At 49.7% G+C, this 25,604-nt stretch overlaps 2 protein-coding genes across 6 annotated transcripts; both read right to left on the reverse strand.

The window, feature by feature from the left end:
• Nucleotides 1–3,861: 3,861 nt before the first annotated feature.
• On the reverse strand, nt 3,862–4,351 carry LOC133476965 (uncharacterized). Its single transcript, XM_061771066.1, has one exon. The coding sequence runs from the start codon at nt 4,349–4,351 to the stop codon at nt 4,055–4,057; it is 297 nt and encodes a 98-aa protein (XP_061627050.1). The 3' UTR covers nt 3,862–4,054.
• Nucleotides 3,862–25,497, reverse strand: alg13 (ALG13 UDP-N-acetylglucosaminyltransferase subunit). 5 transcript variants are annotated; one of them, XM_061771025.1, is made up of 25 exons: nt 25,479–25,497; nt 24,198–24,442; nt 21,114–21,197; nt 20,963–21,013; nt 20,758–20,804; nt 20,599–20,671; nt 20,436–20,517; nt 15,799–15,964; nt 15,682–15,739; nt 10,985–11,102; nt 10,859–10,923; nt 10,663–10,763; nt 10,401–10,486; nt 10,051–10,333; nt 9,832–9,936; nt 9,605–9,749; nt 9,308–9,479; nt 5,894–5,926; nt 5,767–5,834; nt 5,607–5,675; nt 5,277–5,406; nt 5,099–5,218; nt 4,950–5,026; nt 4,626–4,746; nt 3,862–4,547 (listed from the first exon to the last, which is right to left on the reverse strand). In XM_061771025.1, the coding sequence occupies exons 2-25, from the start codon at nt 24,315–24,317 to the stop codon at nt 4,399–4,401; spliced, it is 2,523 nt and encodes an 840-aa protein (XP_061627009.1). In that variant the 5' UTR covers nt 24,318–24,442; nt 25,479–25,497; the 3' UTR covers nt 3,862–4,398. The 5 variants fall into 5 exon arrangements, with proteins under 5 accessions (XP_061627009.1, XP_061627010.1, XP_061627011.1 ...); XM_061771026.1 differs by lacking the exon at nt 25,479–25,497 and having other exon boundaries at nt 9,832–9,933; nt 24,198–25,401; XM_061771027.1 differs by lacking the exon at nt 25,479–25,497 and having other exon boundaries at nt 9,308–9,455; nt 24,198–25,393.
• Between the last annotated feature and the right edge of the window lie 107 nt (nt 25,498–25,604).

Below are 25,604 nucleotides of genomic sequence, written 5' to 3' on the forward strand. Positions count from 1 at the left end.
CGACCGTCGGGGAGGGTAGGAACGTAGATTGAGTCAAAGAATTCCCTCGTTACAAAATGTACACATTTTATTCCATTGATGAACAATGGGCAAATGCATGAATCAACATCAAAACACATGGAGATGCTTGTAGAAATAAATCTAATTAACGTGATTATAAGAGTAATGATGTCTGATGTTGTATGACTTAAGCACCGCAGCTTTCTCTGTGCATAACTTGGGCTAGTCAACAAAAAACATTCCATCTCCCACTTTTTCTGAGATTGGCAGCGCTCGTCGCCAACGGTGTGCCGCTTGGAAAGCAGCTCACGCTAAATATAACAGCAACGTTTTGTCACGTTTAGCATCAAGGATCCATCCATCCTTTTCTGAAGCGCTTCTCCTCACTCGGGTTGCGGGTGTGCTGGCGCCCATCCCAGCTGACTCTGGGCGAGAGGCGGGGTACGCCCTGAACTGGTCGGCACCCAATCGCAGGGCACATAGAATCAAACAACCATTCGCACTCACATTCACACCTACGGCCAATTTAGAGTGTTCAATTAACATCGCATGTATGTTTTTGGGATGTGGGGGGGAACCGGAGTAAAGCCACCCATGCAAGGGGAGAACATGCAAACTCCACACAGGCGAGGCCGGGGATTGAACCCCGGTCCCCAGAACTGTGAGGCAGACATGCTAAGCAGTCGTCCACCGTGCCGGCAAATATATAAATCTTAAATGTAAATGTTAAGTGTAAATTGAAATATAAGTTTTATATTTAAACAAATATATATAAAATATTTAAATGTTACAATCCCAATTCCAATGAAGTTAGGAGGTTGTGTTAAACAAATAAAAACAGAATACAATGATTTGCAAATCATGTTCAACCTATATTTAATTGAATTGACTAAAAAGACAAGGTAGTCAATGTTCAAACTGATAAACTTGATTGTTTTTAGCAAATAATCATGAACTTAGAATTTTAGGGCTGCAACACATTACATATAAATGTTAAAAATATATCTAAACTAAATCTAAAACAAAAAAATAATAATAATCTAAATCTAAAATCAAAATGTTTCAGGTAGAACTAAATATTTAACCAATATGCAAATCCAAAACCTGCAAGAGGCGGAAGTACCAAAATAAAAGCTTTGAGTGTTTGTATTGTCAAAATAATGTATAAAAGACATTTTTACAGCAAAATGGACTCCTGGACATAATCACTACCCAAACTAAAAAAATACATTTTAAGCAACTTTGAGGAGTGAATGTTTAGTGTCACTTATGAAGCGGAGTTGCCGTAGCAGCGCCGCTCTGGAACGGCTGCCAGTCAAGCGCACCGAACTGCCGCTTCTCTCTCCGGGAGCAATGGCGGCCGACAAATACAAAAAGGCCGTCCCCGGTTGCCAACAACTGGCTTTGCTGCTAGAAAACAGAAGCGGTGCAAAGAAACCGGGATGGGAATCGGGGAAGGATCCCAAGACAAAACTGGGATTGGATCGGATCTGTAGCTCAGAGGTGGCGTCAACTCGGGGACTTGATCGGCTTCTTTTCTATCTCCTTTTATTTTTAATTGATTGTACCAAAAAACAAAAAAAAAAAACCTCCTTGAGCCGTCACCTTATGGTGGTGGAGGGGTCCCAATGATCCTAGGAGCAAAGTTGTCTGGGGCTTTATGCCCCTGGCAGGGTCACCCATGGCAAACAGGTCCTAGGTGAGGGACCAGACAAAGCACGGCTCAAAGACCCCGTATGAAGAAGACAAATTATGGACTCAGGTTTCCCTTGCCCGGACGCGGGCCACCGGGGCCCCCCTCTGGAGCCAGGCCCGGAGTTGGGGCTCGAAGGAGAGCGCCCAGGTGGCCGGGCCTGCACCCACGGGGCCCGGCCGGGCACAGCCCGAAAGGGTAACGTGGGTCCCCCTTCCCGTGGGCTCAGCACCTGTGGAAGGGGTCGGGTGCAGTGCGAGCCGGGCGGTGGCCGAAGGCGGGGACCTTGGCAATCCGATCCCCGGCGACAGAAGCTGGCTCTCGGGACATGGAATGCCACCTCTCTGGCAGGGAAGGAGCCTGAGCCGGTGTGTGAGGTCGATAACTTCCGATTAGATATAGTCGGACTCGCCTCCACGCACAGCTCGGGCTCTGGTACCAGTCCTCTTGAGAGGGGTTGGACTCTCTTCCACTCTGGAGTTGCCCACGGTGAGAGGCGCCGAGCAGGTGTGGGTATACTTATTGCCCCCCCCCCCCCCCCCCGGCTCGGTGCCTGTACGTTGGGGTTCACCCCAGTGGACGAGAATCCCCTGTCAGAAGGAGTTTCAACTCCCACCTCCGACAGAACTTTGCTCATGTTCCGGGGGAGGCGGGGGACATCGAGTCCGAGTGGACAGCGTTTGCCTAGACTTGACGAGCTACGTAGTCTTTTGTTTGGTTTTTTCAGCACACCTCATATATCCGATGATTAGCAGCTGTTTTGCTAACTCGGGCCACGCGTGAACGCCACGTTGCTGAAAACTGGAATGCAGAGAAACGGGGACGAAACCTCACAGACAATCTTCACGGATGCTGTTGCAAATGTGCTAACACGCAAATGTTTTTCCCACACTCAACCTCGCTTCTCAACACATTTCTATTTTCCAAATATGGAAGTACTTGTTATAGAGTAATGCAATAAAAGTCAGTTTGCTTACATTGTCTGAATCACATTCTAAATCAAATGAGTTCTCTGGTACTAGAATTAAATCATGACCCCCAAAAATAGGAATTAATCAAATCGGCAGGCACTGGAAGATTCAAACGTGTAGTTTTTCCTGTTGTCATATGTATAAATGTTAAAATATTGCACTTTTTTTTTATTTTATTTTTTTAACAGTAACTGAATATTATCCTTGACTTCTCATTTCAAAATCGGTTCTCCATCAGTTTGTTGTGTACATGCAATAACCTAAGGCGATTAACCATTGGTATGGTCGTATAGTCCTAACGGGTCTCCGAGGGAAACCCGAACTACTGCGTGGCTGACATTCCGAGCTTAATTCCACTTTGAAGTCACATGTCGATTTGCCCTTTCAGTGGAGTGCGGAACACAGAGCAACTTGTCACATATTGAAATGAACGCATTTCAGTTCCACGGGAAAGGCTCAATTTAGACATTACAAGTGACTGTTGCAATGGAAATATTTGCCGAGCGCAGACCTGATCCCTGACCAGAGACGCCACCTTTGCTTTTTTTAAGTGGTTAAGCACAGTTGCAAAGTTTTGTGTGTGTTCTTGCGTTTATTTTTTCTGATGGAAAATATGCTTCCTTTTGCACTTTTCAGTTGCTCAAAGTAAGACACGTATTCGTAACTGTGACGACGCTGCACGTGAGCTGCCCGTCCTTGTGGCGGCCCTACGCCGGACATCCGAGACAAAAAGAACAGTGCAGTTGCCCCGAGAATGAAATGACCTGGAAGAATGAGAATATTCACAGGCATACATCTCAGGCGATGGTGTCACATCAACAATCTAGACCCGAATACAGCCGAGACCAAGGAGATGATCATGGACATCCGGAAATCCAACACCGTCCTCTATATCGATGGAGAGGTGGCGAGGGTGTACAGCTTATACCAAGTTATCTCAGGTAGTTCTAAATGGACTCCTACAACTACTACATACACTACAGTCCACTGAAAATAAATTTAAAGAAACATAGAATTAGGTATTTTGGACTCTGTTGCACCAAACGCTTATAGCAAACTGTGACCCCAAAACCAAGATACGTAAAACCGTGACCTTTCTGAACCCTTACACCCGTCCGTACTAGATACTGTAGGAGTAATTAGTTGTAGTCGTTTGAACATCCAATAGCGCAATTAAAAAGTTGGATGAATGCGATGTTTCTTGCTGGTGACAAACTTTATTAACCAAGTGAACAAAAACCAATCCGCGAACAAAACATCCCTTCAACAAAAAATGGACTGGCCACACCCTCCTCTCCGATTGGCTGGGACAAACTCAAAGATGCCCATCCTAACAAGCTAAACAAACTTAATTCAGTGGCAAGCTAGCCAGGGTTGGTGCAAGTGGGCGTCAGGCGCTAGGCGGCATGAAGTGCGCGGACGGAGCAGTGATGTAACCCACCACGTGGGCGGGGTTGGGGGCGGGGCAGTAGACCCGCGAGGTGTGTCCTCCCCAATGTGCAGAGGCGGGCACGATGGGGTGGTAAGAGTGGTGGGGAGAGTGAGCCAGAGGAGGGGGCGGGGCAGATGACAGGTAGGCGGCTGAGGGCGGAGCTTCGTAAGGCAGGTGCAGCACGGAAGGTAGGGGCATCTGGTCCGGGTACATCGCTGTGCCTGAAGGTGGCGGGTTGAGGGAGGGGCCTTCCATTGGATGAGCGGGGCCTGGGAGACAGAATTAGCATATTTAGCATTTTGTCATCCAAACGGAAATTCAGAAAAAGCGCAAACGACCGACCACCCGCCGTGCGCGTCCGTCTGAATCTCGGCCATCCTGTTGGATTCTGGGTAGGGGGGCGGCGGCTGGTGGGGTCCGCGCCCTGACTCAGGGTAGGAGGGGGGGGCAGCTGTGGGTGGAGGAGAGCGGGGTCACACGATCATTCATATTGGGTCACATGGTCGGAGAGCCCTTGTTACGATCTAACCGTGCAGGGGGGCTTCCTGGCCCAGGTAGGGGGGCGGGTAGTGCTGGTAGGGGTAGGCAGCATCGGGAGAGTACGAGGGGGGGTACGCCTGCTGCGGCTGCCAGCAGCTCTGATGGTACCACTGAGGAGACAAGTGATGACATGCACGAAGACACGCATGTGACACGCAAACACACAAAAAGACAAACGGATAAAAAGATGCACAAAAAGACAAGCCCACAAGATGTGCACGCACCCAAAACGACACACACAAACACACAATAAGACAAAATAAAAACCCCAAAGCCAAACAGAGGCACGTGAAAACCACACACACATGCACACCCAAAAAGAGTTGCCACGCCCCCGCTGTGTTGTCACCTGCACTCCGAGGTTGAAGTAAAACTGAAGCACGCGGAAGTCTGCAAAAAGGAACCCAATCGCAATTATTAACAATAAAAATCATAAAATAAACTCGTCACGCAGATTCTAACCTCTGGGCAGGTCGCAGCCATTGGGGTCATAGGAGTAAGGAGGCGGAGCTACCACAGAACACAGCCCCTCCCCCAGCTCATTAACCAACCAGGGGGTGGCAGCTGGGATCGCCATGGCAACTAAAAGCAAAAAACAACACTGCGTACACAGCTGCTCAGTGCGCGCGCGTGGACTCACCTGATCGAGGTTGCGCATGCGTCGCTGAGGGCATGTGAACAGCGGCGGGCAAACGGGATGATGAAGACGAGGGCGAAGAGGAGGAAGAGGAGGACGGGGAGGAAGAAATCACCGCCACTGGCTTTACCACCTAGCGTGCGCACACGTACACACTGGTGTGATGTCATCAGGTGCTAACATTTGACAGGCATCCAGAGTGGCATATTTTTTGTGCCAACGTGCGTTTGTGTGTGTGCGTAATGACGGGTGAGCGTGCATGCTTGCGTGTGCCTAATGACCGATGGGTATGCGCGTCTCTGTATAATGATGGACATGCGTGCGTGTGCGCACCTGCTGCGTGTAGCTGTAGCTCAAATCAGCTCTTGGCGGTGACTCAGCCACACCCCCTTCCACCTGGTCCTGTCATGTGATGATGATGTCATCACTCGTTGGATTGTGATTGAAGCAGGTAGTGTGTGAGTGAGTGTGCGCGCGCGTAGACGCGAGTTACCTGTCCGGCGGGTGTGTCGATGTGGGCGGTGTCGCTCGTGTAGATGATTGGCGTCTGGTAGCTGGCGTCTGAAACAATTTCCTGTCAACGTCCTGTCAACTTCCTGTCGGCGTGGTTTACTACTCACCGCGAGTGTCGTAGCTAAAGTCCTCTCGGAAATCTGACACACATCAATACGCCCGTCAATATGCACACATGCCCATCATTAAATGCATGCGGAGACACACACACACACACACACACACAGAAAATACACACGCATACACGCAAAAAAGGGAAAAAACGGGAGGCAAGATGGCAGCACAAGGGAAGCATGCAGTTCCACGAAGCTCTGGCGTGGCGAGAGAGGGCTTTTTCCACAGTGGCGGAGATTCCACGGAGTCTGGATAATATTTTTTGGGAAAGAGTCGACAACTTGTCCAAAAATAAGAAGAGAACGACAAAACAAGTGGAACAGGGCGAGGCGGCTGACAAACGGTAACGGTTCAGAAAGGTCGCGGTTCTGAAATGGCCGACTGCGAAGTTGCAAGCGGCAGTAATATTCTCCAAGCGATGGATAGATTGGGCGATAACTTCAAACCATATCGCAACAACGGCGACAAGCGGCGCGTTATGAATGCGGCCCGCACGTCGTGGACCGAAGATCTTTCTTCAACGATTACTCTGCAGCGGCAAGTCCAAAAAGTATTTCGATTACGAAAGAGAAACTTCACCTCGGCGTTGGTCTACCCGGCTCCACTTCAGATGACAGTCAACGGTGCAGAGAAGAGATTTGACACACCGGAGGCTCCCGTTTGTGGACTCGCTGGGCTACGCATTACTCCGGATTGTTCCGCTCTCTCTCTCTCTCTCCTTTTCCTACACTTCCACATTACTGGACTCATTCAACTACACGCTAGTAGGAATTTAAGAAACTATGTTGTCTATGGGCAGCACGGTGGAAGACTGGATAGAGCGTCTGCCTCACAGTTCCGAGGACCTGGGTTCAATCCCCGGCCCCGGCTGTGTGGAGTTTGCATATTCTCCCCGTGCCTGCGTGGCTTTTTTTCCTCCCACATCTCCAAAACATGCATGATAGGTGCATTGAAGTCTCTAGATTGTCTGTAGGTGTGAATGCGACCGGTTGTTTATTTGCATGTGCCCTGCGATTGGCCGGCAACCAGTTCAGGGTGAACCCGCCTCCTGCCCGACGATTGCGGGAATGGGCTCCTGCACGCCCGCGTGAGGAGAAGCGTCTCAGTAGATGGATGGATGTCGTCTGTGACGGCTCGACTCGCCACGCGAACTGCAGTTCCATCGCTGAGCGCTGACTGGAGGCGGAGTTACTTTTACGACAAAGTTTGAGTGTGGCGTTTGTGCGCGCCACGGGTTGAAGGTTGTAATGCCCGACATGTTTGGTCGGGATTTCCCTCCTGTTTTTATGAGGTTTGTTCAAATTTTGTTTTGTTGTTTTTTCAGTCTTATTTTATTTATCTGTATTAACGATAGCGAAGGTGCTCAGACTTCGTTATAGTGGTGACTTGAAATAATGGTAGATACCCTACGCATCTGTACTTGGAATACTAGGGAGATTCATAATCCAATTAAACGGGAAAATATTTTGCTTTTCGAAAAAGAAAATGTGCAAGAAAAGCACCTGGATGACAGAACATTTGACGCTACAGCGGGGGTGTCCAGTCAAGATTTTTTTTAGACCGCGTATCTTTTTATGCCCCCTAGAAGTAGGGGGGGTTCCGATACTTAGATGCTCTCTGCCCTTTGTTGTGATTCACACTTAAAGATCAGAATGGATGATACGTTATCGTTAAGGGCAGATCATTGTAACAATCAATGTATATTTGACAGCCATCTGATTTTCTGACTATAATACTTTTTGATCTCGTGGAAATGAGAGCGGATACCGTATCGCGGCCGGAGACCAACTACGTTGAAGCCGCTCACGGATAGGTTTCCCCATCGTACCGTGGCTCCGTCGTCCCAAGCGAAAGAACATGGTAATAAACCGGGCTAACGTCTTCCATACCCAACTAAAGAGAGAGTAGAATTCCAATCCATTGCGGCTATCATCATCATAAAGTACACGATTGTTCACTGAGTACTATGAAGGATCTCTATTCCTCAAAACAGACAACTGATGCACCTTGACTAATGAAAATTACACTTCCCAAAATATCAGCAGAAGAAAGACTTCTTCATGGTCCAATATCCAAAGATGTTCGACAAAAAATTTAAGGATGTGCTTGTGGAAGCATTAAGATGTTGAATCATTCATTTTCTACTTCAGGACTCCCACAGTCACTTAATGAAGCCAACATATCACCGTTACTGAAAAAAGGTCCATGTCCAGAATGTTGCATTCCTAAATGTTGACTGAAAATGACTCATCAAGATTTTGGCCACATCTGGAGAGTCTTCTGCCACTTTTCATTAAAGAAGATCAAACTGGATTTCTAAAAGGAAGAACCTCTTCCAGCACATCTGCCTCACAGTTGTGAGGTTGTGGGCTCAAATCCGGCGGCGCCTGCGTGGAGTTTGCATGTTCTCCCCGGGCACTCCGCTTTCCTCCCGGATCCCAAAAACATGCGTGCTAGATTAACCCTAGTACCCCGCCTCTCGCCCGGAGTCGGCTGGGAGAGGCTCCAATGAGGCCGTGACCCGCGTGAGGAGAAGCAGTTAGGAACACGGATGGACCTCTTCCAGCAACGTTAGACGTCTTTTCGATGTTATCCCGAAGTTGAAACAGCAAAACGAAGGTCTCGTGCTTTGTCTGGATGCTGACAAGGCATGTGACAGAGTGGCCATTTTTCACTCACACACTCGAAAAGTTCAGTCTAGGGGAGCTTTTTGTAAAACGGGTTGAAGTTCTATATAAGGAAGCCCAATCTGCAGTTGTCACGAAGGAGTGCGTCCGCTGTCGACGTGATCGGAACGGAGCCCGCTATACGTGGACGTCATGTGCTCGTCTTTGTGTAAACCCGAGGCCTCCATTCCAGCTCTTAAGGTCACCGATTGATGCGGGAGATTCTCTGGTTAGACCAATCGAAATAAATCTGAGGCCGCGCCCTTAGGAACCTTCTCTACGATACCCAATATTAGGGCACCCTTTCCCTTTAAGCAGTCACCCTCCGGTTTTGTTGTTTTAGCCGTTTATATTACCCCGTTGTACAAAGCTAATTTTGTTCCTTTATTCGGTAAGGTAAGACAAGCTTTAGAACGGCGGAACTCGCTCCCCGTCTCTCGGTTAGGACGAGTTGCTCTTATTAAAATGAACGTGTCACCGAGGTTGCTTTATTTCTCGAGTCCAACGCGTCTGCTGTGACATTATGACCGTTCCCTGTGATTCTGTTGATCTCAGCTGTATCTTATTTTATTTTGGTTTCGAGAGTTTTATATAGGATACAATGGCGACACGTATGCTGGCATTTGTGTATGTTTGTATTTGTATGGAAAGTTCAAGAAAAATAAATGAATATATTGGAAAAACAGAAAAAAGAAATACACAAAAAGATACAAGTCACGTTAAAAAACTGCACGGGCTCACCCTGTTCATCGACAGCGCCGACGTCTTCCTGCTCTTCTTCTGAAGAACACCCGAGGGCGCCACCTGCCTGCGGGGTGAGCGGGAGGCACCCCGAGCCTCTCTGGACGCGATAGGATGAGCCGGAGGGAGGGGGCGGGGCTCCCACACTCTGAGATTGGGGCACGGAAGAATTCTGCGACGTCACGTGTGTCAATTTAACACATTCCCAAAAAGACACTCACACAAAACATTCTCCAAAAAAGTTGCACACAGACACACAGACACACACACACACACGGCACACACGTGCGTTTGTACCGTGAGGGTCGCGAAGACGTCATGGCCGCCGGCATCGTCGACGTGGAAGTACGAGACGGCGGCGTCCAGTTCGGCCGGCGGCTCGTCAGCGTTGAAAAAGTGACACTCTTTGGCGAGCGCCACCGCCGCGTGACGACGACTGCGACTAATCGCAAAACGGAGGTCGCGGCTTTGAGACTCACCCCACTGTCAATCAACTGACACACGACCAATCGGCACACTCTTACCGAGACCTGAAGGCGACGCTGTCGTAGTCGTAGTAACGCCTCCCGGGCGGGTAGTACGAAAACTGAGGACCAATCAGGTGACGGTTCACGAAGCGGGTGGAGCTTCTGACCAAAACCCAAACACACGCATAAAAAGATACGCGGTCAAACACACACACACACACACACGTTAGTGGTGTTGGGGTGGTGATGAACACGCGGCATTGCGCCCTCAGCCACCTGGTGGCACCGTATCTCGGCGGTCTGGCCGCGTGCTGATGGTGGTGCGGAGGAGCGTAGGGATCGTAAGGCACGGCTCCGGCGGCGGAAGGGGCAGGCGGCAAGGGGGGCCGGGGGTGCCCCGCCGGCTGGAAGCGGGGAGGGAGCGGAGAGGGGGCGGGACCTCCGTAGGAAGAGGGCGGGGGCATCGCCAGCTCCGCCCCCTTGACGACAGCACCGCCCCCTCGGGACTTCCGGAAGTAGCGATGGCGTGGATGCCGCTGGTGACCTCGCACCTCTGCGTCTGAAGGACAAAAGTCAAAAGGTCACCACACGGGAAACGGGAAGCGGACGCAGCGAGGCGGCCGTACCGAGCTCGGCTTTGCGGGTCGGAGCAGACACGTTCCAGGCCGGAACCGGATTGACGGGTTTCAGGTCCATCAGCGGTACCAAATGTCTGCACAACAGGAAGTGCGCACTTCATCTTGTTACTCTCGCATTAGGTGTGTGTGTCCTGCGCACGTGGGTTTCTGTGTATGTTTGCGTGCACGCTTGTGTGTGTTTGTTTCTGCGTGTGATCATTGTTTGTGTGTTTTTCTGTGCATGTTTCTGTGTTTGTGCGCGCGCACGTACTTCTCTCCCAACTCTTCAATGAAGACGGTGACCGCACTCGAGTGCGTTCCCACTTCCTGGATGAAGGCGTTGAAGTACTTCCCCTTGGGCTCCAGACGCACCTGAAAAACACGCACGAACAGACACGCATATCTGCCACCATCTTGCTTCGGCGACAGCGCGAGGGCGCTCGTCTCGGTGACGACCTTGTGCTCACCTGACATTTATCCCCCAGGAAATACTGGCGGCCCGCAAACACCATGTAGTCCGCCTTCTGCATCTCTGAACACGGCACGCCGTCAACACCGCACCGCACGCCGTGTCGGCCACGTTTGTCCCCTACCTTTGCAGGTGTCCTGCCAGACGTCAAACTCGACGTTTCGGTAAATGTCGCCGTCCAGCGACTTCATCACCTTATAAGGCAGGCACAGTCTGCTCGGGGGCGGGGCTTCTGATGGCGGCTAAGTGGACAGGAAGCGCTCATCAAAGGCCAATGATAAACACGTGCGCAACCTACGTCCTTCCATATTCGGCGATACGGGTGAGAGGCGAAAGGGCCCGTGACAAGACCCGTAAGAACTTTCAAACGTCAACTGGAGGGGTCGGGAACCGTTTTGGCTGAGAGAGCCATGAAAGCCAAATATTTGAAAATGTATTTCTGTGAAAGCCATATCGTATTGTTGAACACAGAATACAACTAAAAGTGTGCATTTTTAAGCAAGTAGAATAAGAATTTTTTCTCATTAACAACATTATACTGAAGCTAACCGACGGTTCTCGTCTTGTGGCGCTGCCCGATTTTGCCGATGGCTTTGTAGTCCGGTCGATACGCGGTGAGGTGAAGCTTGGTGCGGGCATCGGGGCTTCCGTCCGTTAAACGTGATCGTAGGTTGCTCTTGATGTTTTTGTAGAGGCGAGAACGACGCACATAGAGCCAAACGTGCTCAGTACGGCAACACTCGCACGCTATGTGACAAGAAGCACTTTCCGAGTTTCGGTTGTTAGCCATCAAAGTATGGCCACAACTCGAGAAGAATACATCTTCCCTGAAGTGCAATGTGTTTTTGGTGTTTTCTAGGCTAGCTCGTCTCTGCCGTCTGGCCGCACGCACCGTGCTGAGAGGCAGCGACGAAGCGCACAGTATCCGCCACCCCGCGGCCCCACGCCAGACCGACAGCGGTGAGAGTACACGCTCGAGGTCCCGCGCAACGGCGAAGGGCTTTCAGCCCCTCGTGTGGCAGACGAGGAAGAGGAGGGGGGAAAAGGCTGCAACTCGCAACACGTGCACCACGGAATCCCACCCCTCCCTTCTCCGCGCGTCGCGGCTGACGAGTCTCTCCGTCGATCGACGGCCCGCTGAATTTCAACGACAACAAAAGGGGCAGAGTGACTCTCTCCGGCCCGTGAAAGCGCCTGCAGGGTATCGGTCCTCTCTCGCACTGCTCGCAGGCAGAGGAGCAGCGAATCCATCCATCCATTTTCTACCGCTTATCCGGGTCGGGTCGCGGGGGCAGTAGCTTTAGAAGGGATGCCCAGACTTCCCTCTCCCCAGCCACTTCATCCAGCTCTTCCGGGGGATCCCGAGCCGTTCCCAGGCCAGCCGAAGGACGTAATCTCTCCGGCGTGTCCTAGGTCGTCCCCGGGGTCTCCTCCCGGGGGGACGTGCCCGGAACACCTCACCGGGGAGGCCTCCGGGAGGCATCTGAATCAGATGCCCCAGCCACCTCATCTGGCTGCTCTCGATGCGGAGGAGTAGCGGCTCGACTCTGAGATCCTCCTGGATACCGAGCTTCCCACCCGTTCTCTAAGGGAGAGCCCGGAGACCCTGCGGAGGAAACTCATTTCGGCCGCTTGTATCCGGGATCTCGTTCTTTCAGTCACGACACACAGCTCTTGACCATAGGTGAGGGGAGGAACTTAGATCGACCGGTAAATCGTGAGCTTCGCCTTTCGGCTTAGCTCATTCTTCACCACAACCTACGGCTACAAAGTCTGCATCACTGCAGACGCTGCACCGATCCACCTGTCAATCTCCCGCTCCGTTCTTCCCTCACTCGTGAACAAGACTCCAAAATATTTGAAATCCTCCACTTAGGGCAGGATCTCATCCTCGAGCTGGAGAGGGCACGCCACCCTTTTCCGACTGAGGACCACGGTCTCAGATTTGGAGGTGCTGATTCTCAGCCCAGCCGCTTCACACTCGGCTGTGAACTGCTCCAATGAGAGTTGGAGGTCACGGCTGGATGAAGCCAACAGAACCACATCTGCAAAAAGCAGAGATGCAATACTGAGGCCACCAAAGTGGACTCCCTCTACGCCTCGGCTGCGCCGAGAAATTCTGTCCATAAAAGTTTGACAGTACTGCCGGATTTGCAGACCAAACTCTGAATCCGGTCATACAGGGACCGAACAGCCCGTATCAGGGGGTTCGGTACCCCATACTACCGAAGCACCCCCCACAGGACTCCCCAAGGGACACGGTCGAACGCCTTCTCCAAGTCCACAAAACACGTAGACTGGTTGGGCGAACTCCCATGCACCCTCGAGGACCCTGCCGAGGGTGTAGAGCTGGTCCACAGTTCCACGGCCAGGACGAAAACCACACTGCTCCTCCTGAATCTGAGATTCGACTTCCCTACGGACCCTCCTCTCCAGCACCCCTGAATAGACCTTACCAGGGAGGCTGAGAAGTGTGATCCCCCTGTAGTTGGAACACACCCTCCGGTCCCCTTTCTTAAAAAAGGGGGACCACCACCCCAGTCTGCCAATCCAGAGGCACTGTCCCCGATGTCCACGCGATGTTGCAGAGGCGTGTCAACCAGGACAGCCCCACAACATCCAGAGCCTTTAGGAACTCTGGGCGAATCTCATCCACCCCCGGGGCCTTGCTACCGAGGAGCTTTTTAACCACTTCGGTGACCTCAACCCAAGAGATCGGAGAGCCCGCCTCAGAGAACCCAGACTCTGCTCCCTCATGGGAAGGCGTGTCGGTAGAATTGAGGTCTTCGAAGTATTCTCCCCACCGACTCACAACGTCCCGAGTCGAGGTCAGCAGCGCCCCGTCCCCACTATATACAGTGTTGGTGGTGTACTGCTCCCCCTCCTGAGACACCTGATGTTGGAACAGAATTTCCTCGAAGCCGTCCGGAAGTGTTTCTCCATGGCCTCACCGAACTCCTCCCACGCCAGAGTTTTTGCTTCAGCGACCACCAAAGCTGCATACCGCTTGGCCAGCCGGTACCCATCAGCTGCCTCAGGAGTCCCACCGCCCAAAAAGGCCCGATAGGACTCCTTCAGCTTGACGGCATCCCTCACCGTTGGTGTCCACCAACGGGTTCGGGGATCACCGCCACGACAGGCACCGACCACCTTACGGCCACAGCTCCGGTCGGCCGCCTCAGCAATGGAGCCGCGGAACACGGTCCACTCGGACTCGATGTCCCCCGCTTTCCCCGGAACATGAGCAAAGTTCTGTCGGAGGTGGGAGTTGAAACTCCTTCTGACAGGAGATTCCGCCAGACGTTCCCAGCAGACCCTCACAAAACGTTTGGGCCTGCCAGATCGGCCCGGCATCTTCCCCCACCATCGGAGCCAACTCACCACCAGGTGGTGATCAGTTGACAGCTCCGCCCCTCTCTTTATCAGAGTGTCCAAGACATGCGGCCGCAAGTCCCATGACACGACCGCAAAGTCGATCATCGAACTGCGACCTAGGGTGTCCTGGTGCCAAGTGCACGTGTGGACACCCTTATGCTTGAACAAGGTGTTCGTTATGGACAATCTGTGATGAGCACAGAAGTCCAATAACAGAACACCGCTCGGGTTCTGATCGGGGGGACGTTCCTCCCAATCACGCCCTTCCAGGTCTCACTGTCATTCCCCACGTGAGCATTGAAGTCCCCCAGCAGAACGATGGAGTCCCCAGCGGGAGCGTACTCCAGCACCCCCTCCAAGGACCCCAAAAAGGGTGGGTACTCTGAACTGCTGTTTGGTGCATAGGCACAAACAACAGTCAGGACCCGTCCCCCCACCCGAAGGCAGAGGGAGGCTACCCTCTCTTCCACCGGGGTGAGCAATGTATTTTAACAGCTCTCCTTTTGCCCACTTTGTCTGAAAGTATGAGAACGATCGCGCTCGTATTTTGGATTTTATGGACACAAAAAGCTTGGAGTTGCTTAATGAGGAAAATAATTAACGTCCATAAAATCCAACATATTGGGCAGATCGCTCTGATATTTTCAGAGGTTGACATGGGCGTACTGTAAGTCGAGATGTCCACATACATTTGGGTGATTGATCTGAGTTATCGGAAATTAAGCAACGTTAAGCTTTTGACTGTCCCCCACGAGAACGTTATGATTCTCGGGTGAAGCAGCTAACATTTAACATCCATCCATCGATTTTCTTTACCGCTTAGCCTCACTTGGGTCGGGGGCTGCTGGAGCCTAACCCAGCTATCATCGGGCGGGAGGCAGGGTACACCCCGAACCGGTCGCCAGCCCATAGCAGGGCACAATGAAACAACCATTCCCACTCACATTCACACCTACGGGCAATTTAGAGTCTTCAATCAACCTGGCGTTCATATTTTTGGGACGTGGGAGGAAACCGGAGCGCCCGGAGAAAAGCCACGCAGGCGCGGGGAGAACATGCAAACGCCACACAGGCGGGGGCGGGATTTGAACCCCGGTCCCCAGAACTGTGAGGCAGATGTACTAACCGGTCGATCACCGTGCCGGCAACATTTAACATATGTAAAAAATGTTAAAATTAGACATTACATATATTGGAATGAAACCGCTCGGTACCGGTATACATTTATACAATGTGATATAATTGTTTTCATTTTCCTTATGCCCATGTATAATGCACTCTATCGACAACAATTTCTTTGGGTGGAAAGAAGAAAAAAAAAAGAAATTACAGTATGTACACATATACAGACTTACTCAAACGCGCGCGCACACACAACTTCTGATGGAGGCAGAGTAGACAGGAAGTGGTCATGAAAGTTTGCCGGCGTACGTGTCGTCGTCTCACCTTGACGTCTTCCGTCGTCGACACTCGCGGCTTCTCCTCGCTTGACTCCGCCTCCTCCCTGCAAGAGGTATCATGCTCGTGATGCCCGGGTGTGTGTGGGTATGTGCAGACACGTACCTGTGACCTCTGTCCTCCGGGACGTCATAGCCAAAGTCGACATCGCTACTTGCAGACGGGCTGTTTCTATACCTCCGACCTCCGACCCTGAACGACTCCATAGCCTGACTCAGCTCCGCCTCCTCCCAACTGAACACCTTCGTGTAGAGCAGCTCGTACACAATGGCTACACACACACACACACACGCTAATTGTGTTGTCGAAAGATTTTCGTCAAGCCGATGACGAAGTTTGACATTTTTTTCAAAGAAAAACGAGACGGAGGCAAGGTCCAATCAGAACTAGTTTTGTTTGAAGAGGCGGGAGAAGTTGACAAAAGAACCAATCAGAAGGACATGATAAGGAAGTTATCGTGTTAACTATCGTGTTGTATGAGTGGTTAATATTGTAAACCACTAACATTACCATTATTACGGTGTGAAAATTAACACTGCTTGAATATAGAAAAATAACCTGCGCTTAAATGATTCAATTAAAAAAGGTGTTGCAGACACACACAAAAACAATTGTACCTCATATGCAAAAACAGCTCTAAAAGATTCATTGTAAAGGTATTGAACTTAAATACAACTACCGTAATTTTGTGTATAATGTGCATCCACCCGCCGCAAAAAAAAGAAAAAAAAAAAGATACGTACTAATGTCTAATATTACTAATGTATATGCTGTATATAACAGATCTCGTTTGATATGCGTCCTGTGTCTCAGATGCAAACAAAATGATCAGGGACGCAAAAAGCACGAACCTGCATCCAAGCACGCACAACATTGCTTACCAACGAATGCGCGCAAGGCTCGAATTTGGCGGTCACGCATCGCAGTTTCCGGGTCAAAATTCGCATTTGGCGCATTAAAAAAAACACTGAAAAGCAAAACTGCCAATCAGGTTTACGGTGGACACCGTCGCGAAGACGGGAGACGACAGTTTTGTATGTGACAACGCGCTTACGTCACCGATACGTGGACGAGCAAGTGAAGCGTTCGATTGAGGAGCGCCAAGAGAGCGGTTGCAAAATGGGACGCCGAATTGAGGAGAGCGACAGAGAGAGAAAAACGACAAATGGCAAAAGTGCGCTGGCATTTGATCGTGAAATGCAAGGAGAGGACCCGTTGGTTGTAATAGTATGACGCCGTGCCGCGGGACCCGTGAGACGAAGATGAAGTTAACATCCATCTTAACGAAGGTCTACTTTACAAACATAAGCTGAGTGTCTCTTGTAATTATGAATGGCACGTTTGTTTGTTTGTTGTGGTTGTTTTTTTTTACCGTGACAAGGACAGTACAACGCAACCATAGCGGTACATACACTGTGCGACAGGCGGCCAATCTGATTATCTGGAAGTGGCAAAACTGAGACGAGTTGGTGAAAAAAATGGGACAAATGAGGCCAGAGAGGAATCAGAGTCAAATGGATCGTCATGCACCCAACAGAGGAGTGTTTGGGTGAAGGAAATATTTCTCTCTCTCGGTTTCTTCCTTATTAGTTCGAGCAAATTGACAACTTTCAAAACAAAGAATATTTGTCTTATTCCTTGTCAGCTGGTCTAAGATCAGAAAGGCACAGCCATGAATCTAATGTATTAATATGTCACAAAATGCTAAAATGCTAGCTGTTTAAGTGAATATGCGCGAAGGCTGTTAATGCTTTTTAAAAATAAATAAATAAAAAGTCCTATGCACAATGTGAAGTGAAAAAATAAAAACTGTTGATTATATAAAAAAGGAAACCAATTAGTCGTAGGTTATTAAGTGAAAGGTCTTCTGTTCTCAAAATTGCTCTTTTACTAAGCAAAAATATAGTTTATCCAAACAAACGATTGTTAGAATTTCCAGTCGGATACTCGAGTACTAAAATATCCGTTAGCTGCAGACCTACATTCAACTCCCCCATGACATTGTCATATTTTTATTGTTTCATACAATTCTTGCTTCAGGTCCCAACATTTGAAAAAAAAAAAAAAAAATTATCATCCACTAAAAGTACGAGTCCTCTCTTGGCGCTAGCCAATCATAAGAACAGCGGGACTTTTTTTCAGGACTCAACTTTTCATCGTTGCGGTAACACCGGTGAGCGGCTTTGGCTCCGCAGATGCAAACAACTGGGACATTTTAGGGAAAGTTACCCATCGCCTTCGCTAGCCCGCGAGCTAACTAGCGAGTGTGCTAGGGAGCTAAACCGCTCACTGCGGCTTCCTCGATTGTTGCGACATCGTTTAAAACAGAGGTCGCTAACTGGCAGAACAAGGAGCAGTGCCAAATGCCCCCGCACCACAACCAAAAAAAGAAAGGTTAGGATTCAAGATACACGGGGTGCTTCTATTTTAAGCGGCGCAACATATTTCAGGCTTTACGGTAGTGACGAACCGTGCCGACCAATCAGACGAGAGTTCCGAAACCCTTTCCGATCCCGGCTCCGACTGTCCGCGGGTCGAAGTGTCCTCGGGCAAGACCCTGAACCCTAATTTGCTCCCAGCGGGCCTGGCAGCAGTCGCCCGTCGGTGTGCGTGTGAGCGGCTGAACGGGAGGCTCTGTGAAGCGCTGCGATAGTGAAGCTAAAGCGCTATATACTCCGTTGACCATTTTGTTTGCTTACTTGCTCCTTTTATATTCATGTTACACATCTTGTACATAGTGTATTTTGGCCATTTTACTTTTTGAAAGGATCTGCAGGCTTGTCATGGTACCTGTACAAAGACAAAAGAGATTTTTTCCTAATTTTTTTAGGTTGATTTTGGGGGTGCGCATTATATCTGAGAATGTATTACATGAGAAATTACGGTATATTTTACAAATGTATCCATCCATCCATTTTCTGTACCGCTTCTCCTCACCAGGGTCGCGAGCTGCTGGAGCCCATATCTGCTATCTTCGGGCGGGCGGCGGGGTACACCCGAAACCGGTCGCCAGCCAATCGCAGGGCACACGGGGAGAACATGCAAACTCCACCCGGACGGGGCCGGCATTCGAACCCCCGTCCCCCGAACCATGAGGCAGATTTGCTAACCGGTCGCCCACCATGCCGGCACAAATGTATTCTACTGGATTAAAAAAAAGCGTCAACCACGGTAACATTATGCGCATTTAATTCAGCGATTCCTTCATCTGAGCCGGTTTCATGGGGCTCTTACATTCACGTTGCACTCTATTGCCTGTTGCCTGGCAACCCAGAAAAAAAACGGAAAATGTTACCCGGGAAACCCAGAACACACAATTTGCCATAACGCGCCACATAAACACCTCAATCGGAACAAACCGACCGAATCGGATTCACACGGGTGGAATATTCGTCTTGCCAAACCGATCAGAAGTCAATTTTCATCACGTAACTGAATCGTAACGGGGCCGGCTTGCGCGCAGCGACGTCATCGTTCACGCCTGTAAATGCGCCGACTTCCATACGGGAGCTCGTATGCGGCGAAGATCTTGTTTTTAAACTTGGATGTGTACAATTCTTCTAAGAAAACATGAAGGAGCAGGCGAAACATTTAATTTTATTTTGATGGGATTCAAATTAAACGGTCAAGAATTTCAGAAAAGCATCATCGTTCAACAAAACATAACCATAAAGAAATTAATGATGGTCGTTGTTCAGTCATATTTAAAAAATAATAATATTTCACAAATTCTGTGTGGGTATGTAAACTTACGAGCACAATTGTACATATATGCAGTCATATGTTCCCCTGCCATATTGGAATGAAAGTGTAGGCTACACCTTTTTCATAACCTCTAGATGGCGGCATACACTGATAAAATGTGAAAGTCCTTCACTTTCTCGTGTATAATGCGCACTATTGACTTGACAATTTTTGGGGGTAAAAAAATGCATTATACACGAGAAATCCCGGTACGTGTAACGTGTTTTTCATCAAGCGGTTGTTTTTAATAAAAGTGTAAAAACAATCCCGACAACTGTACTAAATAGACGACGGACCATCTTGATAAATGACGCGACGTTTACGTCGATGTGCACTGTATTCAAGTGCACTGTATGCGCACACGAGGCTTCCAGTGGCAACAACTGACTATAAACCGATTTGAAAAGGATTGTTGAGGGCAAAGAATGCCAGAAGTCCCACTAAGCAACATGCAAGCTAAGAGAAATAATGCTATTGTAAATTATTATATTTTGGTATGTAGACGGGAAGTGAACATTTCAGCGAGTTTGTTTGTGAGTGTTCTGGCCTGTGGTCTTACTCGTGCGGGAGTCCTTTTTTGTCACGATCATGTCGACGCGTGACATTTACAGTCGACGTGACGAGCAGAGGTCTCCGTGTGCGGAAGAAGCGAAGGGAAGGGACGGGGGCAAACCCTTTTTGGAGGGGAGGTGGCTCTTCGCAGTAACAAGTTCGCCTCTGACTGATTGGCACGCCTCCACTAGACGGAGCTCGCATGTCACTGGTGCTACTTTGACGACGCTTTTTTTCCACTTTCAGAAAGTGAAAGTTGACATAATACCCTTTACACACTTTTTATTTGGGTCGACTAAATCTACTGGAGCTTTTGTCGACTATTTCGTCAACTAAAACTAAATTACATTTTAGTCAAGACCGACTAAAACTAAATCAAAATCTGCTGGCAAAATTAACAGTGACACATGCACACGCGCACACACCCGGTTGACTTTTGAACTCACACTGGCACAGGGCGGCGGAGTTGATGTAACTCCTGGGGTACACGATGTCATAGTGACCGTTGATGGAGCAGGACAGCGTTACCTTGGCGACACGCGCACACAGTTAGCTAGGCAACACGCATCCCCAGTGACATCAAACCATCGGGGGCGGAGCCCGGCTCACCTTGTCGACGAAGTCGCCCTCCGAGATGACGGTGGCGGGTTTCCCGGGGTAACGGTAGATCAGGAAGCAGCGCCTGCGCACGCACACACACGCGTCAAAAACCACAAACGCCACTGTGCTCCGATTGGCCGAGCTTGGCTGTTGATTGACAGGAGTCACCTGTAGAGCTGTGACAGAGCTTTGATCTCCACTTGACCCACCGTCTCCTGCAACACACGCACGCACAAACACAACACACGCACGCACAAACACAAAAGCGTGCGTTCGTAGGTCTTTCCGAGTGTGTGTTTGCTTTGCTTGTGTTTTTGTTTGCATGCGCACATTTGTGTGCTTTCATTTCACGGACACGCATGTTCGCACTCACCTTGGGGTCCTCCAGGCGCTCGAGATACTTGTCAAATGAGCCTTCGACGAACTTAAAAAGAGAGCGCGCGACGTCATCATCGGTCAGGGATGACGTCGTGCCCGTGACGTCGAAGAAAAAAATAACAATCATTGAAAAAAAATAAGCTCACCGGCTCAAAGACGCTCGCATTCGCCCTCATGAAGTCGGCACAATCCTGACGAATCGTGTGGTGATAGTTCTGAGAATAGTACAACTACACGCACATGCAATTAAACATAAATACACATTAAAACAAACAAAGCACACAAACACTTTACGTGAACACAAAATATACACATACACCAAAAATAATAAAACAACACAGAAACAATAACATACGCACAAACACACAAGCCAAACAACATATACACACACACACACACACACACAGTAGGTGGAAGGGATTTTGAAAAGCATCCAAACGATTAAGTTCAACTGTTAAGGGGTCCACGTGTGTCCCGTCAAGTTGCATTATCCCCCCCCGCCCCCTCTAATTTCCTAACAAGGGTTAGCAGTGTACCGTAGCGCTAGCCAAGATGGCGGCACGCACGGCTGCGACGGCATGCTCTTTTGACTCCCACTCGCGTTCTAGACGGAAGGCGGCGCCCGTGTCCCGTTCTTCTAGCGACGCAGCAGCCAATCATCTTGCAGCACGGCGCGTCGTGCCTACAACTAGAGTCGGACCGACGATAACGCTAGACACCATCGTAAGCCGCCTCGAGCAAGTCCATCAACACAAGATTTCAGGTACATTCAACAAACGACTTGGAATTACAACTGGCCACAAAAATCATGATGCTTGCAACTGAAGTGTTTCGATGCCCACGCAAACTTTTCGTCACCCGAGGACACGTGACGCCAGCATGCGGCGAGCTAACCTTTAGAAAGTGGGAGGGATAAACACGAACTGTTGACATTTCAACACCATTTACCAGATTTTGATTTAAATACCCTCAAATTAAAGCTGAAAGTCTGCAGTTAAAACCACAACTTGTTTGTTTATTTTAAATCCGTTGCGGTGTTATTTGGAGCCAGAAAGATGAGAATTGCATTAATGTCCCAATATTTACGGACCTGACTGGAAGCATACCGTTACCGTGGCTCTCGGGACGCGGAACGTCACCTCTCCGGCAGGGACGGAGTCGAGCTGGCGCGCGAGGTCGAGAAGCTCCGACTAGACATAATCGGACTCGCCTCCGCGCACGGCTCGGGATATGGTACCAGTCCTCTCGAGAGGGGTTGGACTCTCTTCCACTCTGGAGTTGCCCACGGTGTGAGGCGCCGATCAGGTGCGGGTATACTTATTGCCCCCCTCCGGCTCGGCGCCCGTACGTCGGGGTTCACCCCGGTGGACGAGAGGGGAGCCTCTCTTCGCCTTCGGGTGGGGGGACGGGTCCTGACGCACCAAACAGCAGTTCAGAGTACCCACCCTTTTTGGAGTCCTTGGAGGGGGTTCTGGAGAGCGCTCCTGCCGGGGACTCCATCGTTCTGCCTTTGGAGCTTCAATGCTCACGTGGGCTGTGGGCACCGGCTGGCCGAGCGGAATGCAGCTTTGGTGGTCGCTGAGGCAAAAACTTGGGCATGGGAGGAGTTCGGCGAGCCCATGGAGAACGACTTCGAGGAAATTCTGTTCCACCATCCGGCGTCTCAGAAGGGAGAAGCAGTGCACCATCAACACTGTGCGTAGTGGGGATTGGGGCGCAGTGTCAGAGTTTGGTCCGCATTGCCAGCAGTAGGTCGGATTCGTTTCCGGTGAGGGTTGGACTCCGCCAAGGCTGCCCTTTGTCGCCGATTCTGTTCATAACTTTTATGGACAGAATTTCTCGACGCAGCCGAGGGGGTCCGGTTCGGTGGCCTCAGAATTGCATCTCTGCTTTTTGCAGATGATGTGGTTCTGTTGGCTTAATCAAGCCAAGATCTCCAACTCGCACTGGAGCGGTTCGCAGGAGCGTGTGAAGCGGCTGGGATGAAAATCAGCTTTGTATCGCGCCGTTGTGGTGAAGAAGGAGCAAAGCCGAAAGGTAAAGCTCTCAATTTACCCATCGCTCTACGTTCCTACCCTCATCTGTCGTCACGAGCTGCGGGTCGTGACCGAAAGAACGAGATCCCGGGTACAAGCGGCCGAAATGAGTCTCCTCGTCCGGGCTCTCCCTTGGAGATAGACTGAGAAGCTCGGTCATCCGGGAGGGGCTCAGAGTAGAGCTGCTGCTCCTCCGCATCGAGAGGAGCCAGATGAGGTGGCTCGGGTATCCGGTTAGGATGCCTCCCCAGTAGGTCCCACGGGGAGGAGACCCCCGGTGACGACCGACACGCTGGAGAGACTATGTCCCCCCGGAGGAGCTGGATGAAGCGGCCGGGGAGAGGGAAGTCTGGCCTTCCCTGCTAAAGCTACTGCCCCCGCGACCAGGCCTCAGATATGTGGAAGAAAATGGATGGGTGGACAAGTAACGGTACTCTTACTGGAGTACCATATTTGGCTACTCTACCCGCCTCTGTTGGTAAATTACGGGGCCATTGATAGCTTGAGGGTTTATTGAGGAGAGTCAAGATGAGATCAGTGTTTTCCAAGCTTTGTTGAACCACGGAAATGAGAAATGAGAAAAATCTCACAGTTAATCATCAAACAAAAATATCAGAGACTCCAAGTATAAACACGGAAACAATGATTTTGTCTCAGTTTAGTCACAAATATACTCCGTGTGAAATCTGGGCTAATTTAGTTGTATCCAAAGCTGATCTATTTGCAGGAAGCCATGACTTATTGTGTGAAATGAACGGCAACAGGTAGATACGAAGCGTCGCTCCACCTTTTGCCATTCGGCGCAAGAGCATTTCATTGTCCTGCCCGTCACATAGAGAGATTTCTGATTAACACAAACCATTTTATGAAAATACAACAACAGTAGTAATCATTGCTAACGCGGTGAACATACTTTCACTTTGAAACTAACTCTAGAAGACAATTGATTTTTCCGAAAACCGGCACCACTTGTGAACCCTTCCACCCATAGAATAACGCGCACGCACACGCGCGCGCGCGCGCGCACACACACACACACACACACACACACACACACACACACACACACACACACACACACACACACACACACACACTTTTGGACAGTTGAAAAAGCTTTGGTTTGGCCGGCTGCGCCCTTCTTTAGCTCGTTGAACGCGCTCCACTCGGTTAACGGGGCTTCCGGGGTCTGACCTGCTCGGAGACGGCCCGGAAGAGACTGGACGCGTCCCTGGCGACCATCTTGCGGTAGAGACCGAGGCTGCCCAGGTAGTCGTCCATGTTGACGAAGTACTTTTTGAGGCCTTTCTGCATGCCTTCGTCCTCCGTCCTGCGTCCTCCGTCCTGGCATCCAGACTTCCGTCCTGGTCCTCCTTCGTCGGCGAGCAGCTGAACTTCATCAGTTAACGAGGCCGCCAAAACACCTGCTGACGTGACGCCTTCGCGGACACAAACGAGAAGCGGACAGGACAAAACTGCAATTCCAGCAACTCGACAAGGGACACTTGCAAATGCGCATCTAACGTGTCATTTCGCAAAAGAAGGCAACCGCAATCGTTCCCAATGTTGGCAAATATTACAACGCTTCTCCGTGAGACTTTCTACAATATTGTACCACTGAAAACCACATTTGAAAACCGGGCAACTCAAACGATTCCAACGACAATCAAACCGCTCAATCACGCACATTTCCTCGGAAAATAAAAATATGACCGAGTAAACCCATTTAGATCACACCAGACTACAATTGTGGGATTTAAAAAAGCAAATGGCAAATCTGGTCAATTTAAGCGGCATCGAGTCCCGCCTGCTGGGGGAGACGCAAACTACTCCACAAGTCGGACAAACTTGCTTTTTAAGCCCAACGATCAACTTTAGTTTCACATTTTGGCAAAATTGCTCCTACTTCAAATGAAACACAAACGTTAAATAACACATACGCTAATGATTATAATTGATTGTTTTAACAAGCGTTTGATTATTGAGCATTTCAAATTAAAACGCCTGTGACAAATCAAATGTGTTTAAATTTTTATCCTTTTTAAAATCGCATCAACACTTGAAACGCGCACACGTGTGTACAATATACAGGGTATAATTTAATATTACTTATATTAAACTTGACCCTATTATATATCCATTTTAAAACACACAAACGCACGCGTGTACAGTACACAGGTCCAAGATAGATAGATCCCTGCTATTGTCGTGAAATAAAGTCAGCTAGGTGTCTTTTCAAAGTGATCGGTTTTGATGTTTCCCTTTTAAAACGGAAATCAAATATCCAGTCGTTTTTCTATTTTGATATGTTTACAAATGAGACCCGTGCAACTACCGAAAGAGACGGACCCAAACGTCGCTACAACAACTACATTGCTATTGATTTAAAATACGTATACCTACTCGGTTACTTAACATATGTATGTTGTCTATGAATATTGGGTCTATATGGCGACAAGTGCAGGGAGGGTTTACCGCCGCGCCCCGCATGAAGAGAAGCAGTATTCGTGTCGCGTATGTGTGCATATTGTGTTGAGCGTGTTTGAATGTATATTTTATGAATGTTGACGTTGTTTCGGCGAGCGGAACCTTTAACTCGAG

The sequence above is a fragment of the Phyllopteryx taeniolatus genome, chromosome 4 (genome assembly GCF_024500385.1).
Source record: "Phyllopteryx taeniolatus isolate TA_2022b chromosome 4, UOR_Ptae_1.2, whole genome shotgun sequence".
NCBI classification, from domain to species: Eukaryota; Metazoa; Chordata; class Actinopteri; order Syngnathiformes; family Syngnathidae; genus Phyllopteryx; species Phyllopteryx taeniolatus.